This window comes from Thermochaetoides thermophila, assembly GCF_000221225.1.
Source record: "Thermochaetoides thermophila DSM 1495 unplaced genomic scaffold scf7180000011822, whole genome shotgun sequence".
Taxonomy (NCBI): Eukaryota; Fungi; Ascomycota; class Sordariomycetes; order Sordariales; family Chaetomiaceae; genus Thermochaetoides; species Thermochaetoides thermophila.
Genome location: NW_006383038.1, coordinates 2,654,434 through 2,656,530, shown reverse-complemented (window position 1 = coordinate 2,656,530; position 2,097 = coordinate 2,654,434). Strand labels below are relative to the sequence as shown.

At 45.1% G+C, this 2,097-nt stretch overlaps 1 protein-coding gene across 1 annotated transcript; it reads left to right on the top strand.

Annotated features, from left to right (window-relative positions):
* Nucleotides 1-1,301: 1,301 nt before the first annotated feature.
* On the top strand, nt 1,302-1,843 carry CTHT_0071630 (uncharacterized protein; the record flags this gene model as incomplete). The annotated part of the gene is made up of 2 exons (XM_006697367.1): nt 1,302-1,448; nt 1,607-1,843. 2 exons carry the CDS (start codon nt 1,302-1,304, stop codon nt 1,841-1,843), a joined length of 384 nt encoding a protein of 127 aa, XP_006697430.1.
* Nucleotides 1,844-2,097: the final 254 nt, after the last annotated feature.

Below are 2,097 nucleotides of genomic sequence, written 5' to 3'. Positions count from 1 at the left end.
TTTCTGCCATTAGGCTTTCCCTTACGCAGGATTTCATAAGTTGTAAGTAGCCATAGATAATACAACTATGCCCGCAGGCGTCGTGGGCACGGCCCAGTACCCAGTAGGGCAGAATGTGGCCGGAAAATAGAAATCATCATTATCATCATCTGAGGCAAGAGTTCTTACACAAATTGAAAAGTACTGCGGTTGACAGTTGGTTTGGGAAGCTTTTTGCATTGTGAACTTAGGAAATCTTTGCTTTTCTCTGCCCACGAGGAATCATTAGTATTGATATTGTTTTCTTTTCGGCCACGTCCTACACTAGTGGGTACTGAGCCGTGCCTACGACGCCGGCGGGCATATTTATACTATCTATAGCTATTCAGACTTTCATACTCGAGCAAATATCTTCTAAGGATCCCCCAGTCTCTCGTCAGCGATTCTTGGTCTGACTACTGTTTATAGCCGCATGAGCCCTGCTTTTATCGATCCTTATGCCTAGCTCCACGTTTCCCGCGCAACATGTCAACATCAGAGATGAGCATCCTTATTATCTTGTGCAGGCAGTCTAGGTTTATAGTATGATACTATTTTGTATCAATAGAAATAGGAACTTTTTGATTATTCTTTTAAGGGCTATTGACTAACTATATCTACTGACTGGCTACTACTGCTCTTTAGGCCTCTTTCGCTTTAATACTTATCTGTATAGTAGTTCGAAAAGCAAATATTATACGTCTGCTGCCCCCCCCACATAATGAATTGGTTAGAGGTTTTTTAAAGACTAGTTGAAATAAGGAAACATGGAGTTATGGATAACTATCGCCCCTAGTTGATATCTATATATAATTTCCTTATTGGTATGTACCAGAATTTGATTATTTCCTTGTATTAAACAATTATATTGGAGACAACGCTCATCAGAATTTCCCTACTTATAGTATCAAGGGGTGTTGGTGCTATACTATATAACATAGGTATAGAAAGCTCGGTTACCTAGTATCCTGTTTTTATACTATTCCTATCGAATGATTAATGGTATTACTTGATGCAGTTTCAATTGTTAAGTTATCCATACACCCTGCTATTATTGTAAATAATTTTCCTACTACTTAGTAAGTGAAGTTTATCAACCTCATCAGTTTACCTCAGTATAAAATATAGAGCAAATACTGCCACTAATCTTTTGGATTATGCCATAACCAACAAAGAACCTATTTGAAAGACTGGCTTCCGTGCAACCAATTGATCAGAGTAAAGCCAATATGGAGAGTTCCCAGATCCGCTAACATTAGAGCCACTTCCCTAACCCACCACAAATGCCGCAAGCTGGCGCCTGTGTCCTGGCTGCTCTAAAGAGAGCCAGGGACGATAAGGTCAAGGAGCTGAACGCCAACATCTCGATTGTCGAAAAGCTCGTCGACGCTATGGTGGATAGCCAGCTCAAAAGCCCGCTGGAGAAGTCGGTAAGCCGTTTATCGACAAACTGCATTCCTTCCTGATCCAAGAATTCATAAAAACAACGAGAATCCTCGCCCCTTCCCCCACCGCCATTCCGGTTCCCTCTAGATCCACGATACCCGCAGCTACGAATGTCTCTAACATTCCCACCAACCGGGCTCAGGATGATGTTCCCCCTACTTCGGCCCCTCCAAAACAACCCCATTGGGCTGATGTGGCTGCGACTCCTTTGCAATCCCCTCAACGGAAGAAACAAACAACACACAGCCACCCTTCCCCGAGCGGCTCTCACGCTCGTCCGATGGATCGCACCGCGAGTAGGCATGTCTTCCTTCGGATGAACAAAACCGAGTCTGCGAACGCGTTCTGGAGTCACACCTCCTCAATCGCCGCCATTTGACATGTAACGATGGTGGGCAGCGAATAAACCAGCTTCCTGTCTTTGGGATGGCTGGTCATTGAAGGGCTTCCTGGAACTTCCTAGACACGTTCTAGTCCGTTGGATTCCAGAGGTTTCTGACCATGGAGATTTGGCCGAGTATCGTTAACGCTTCGGCCATCCTCCGGAGGCCATTAAGACGTGCATGTGCGGCCAGGTGGTCCGCCGCGGACATCTTGGTTTGTGTCCCATGGCTACCTGGGGCAACCCAGACG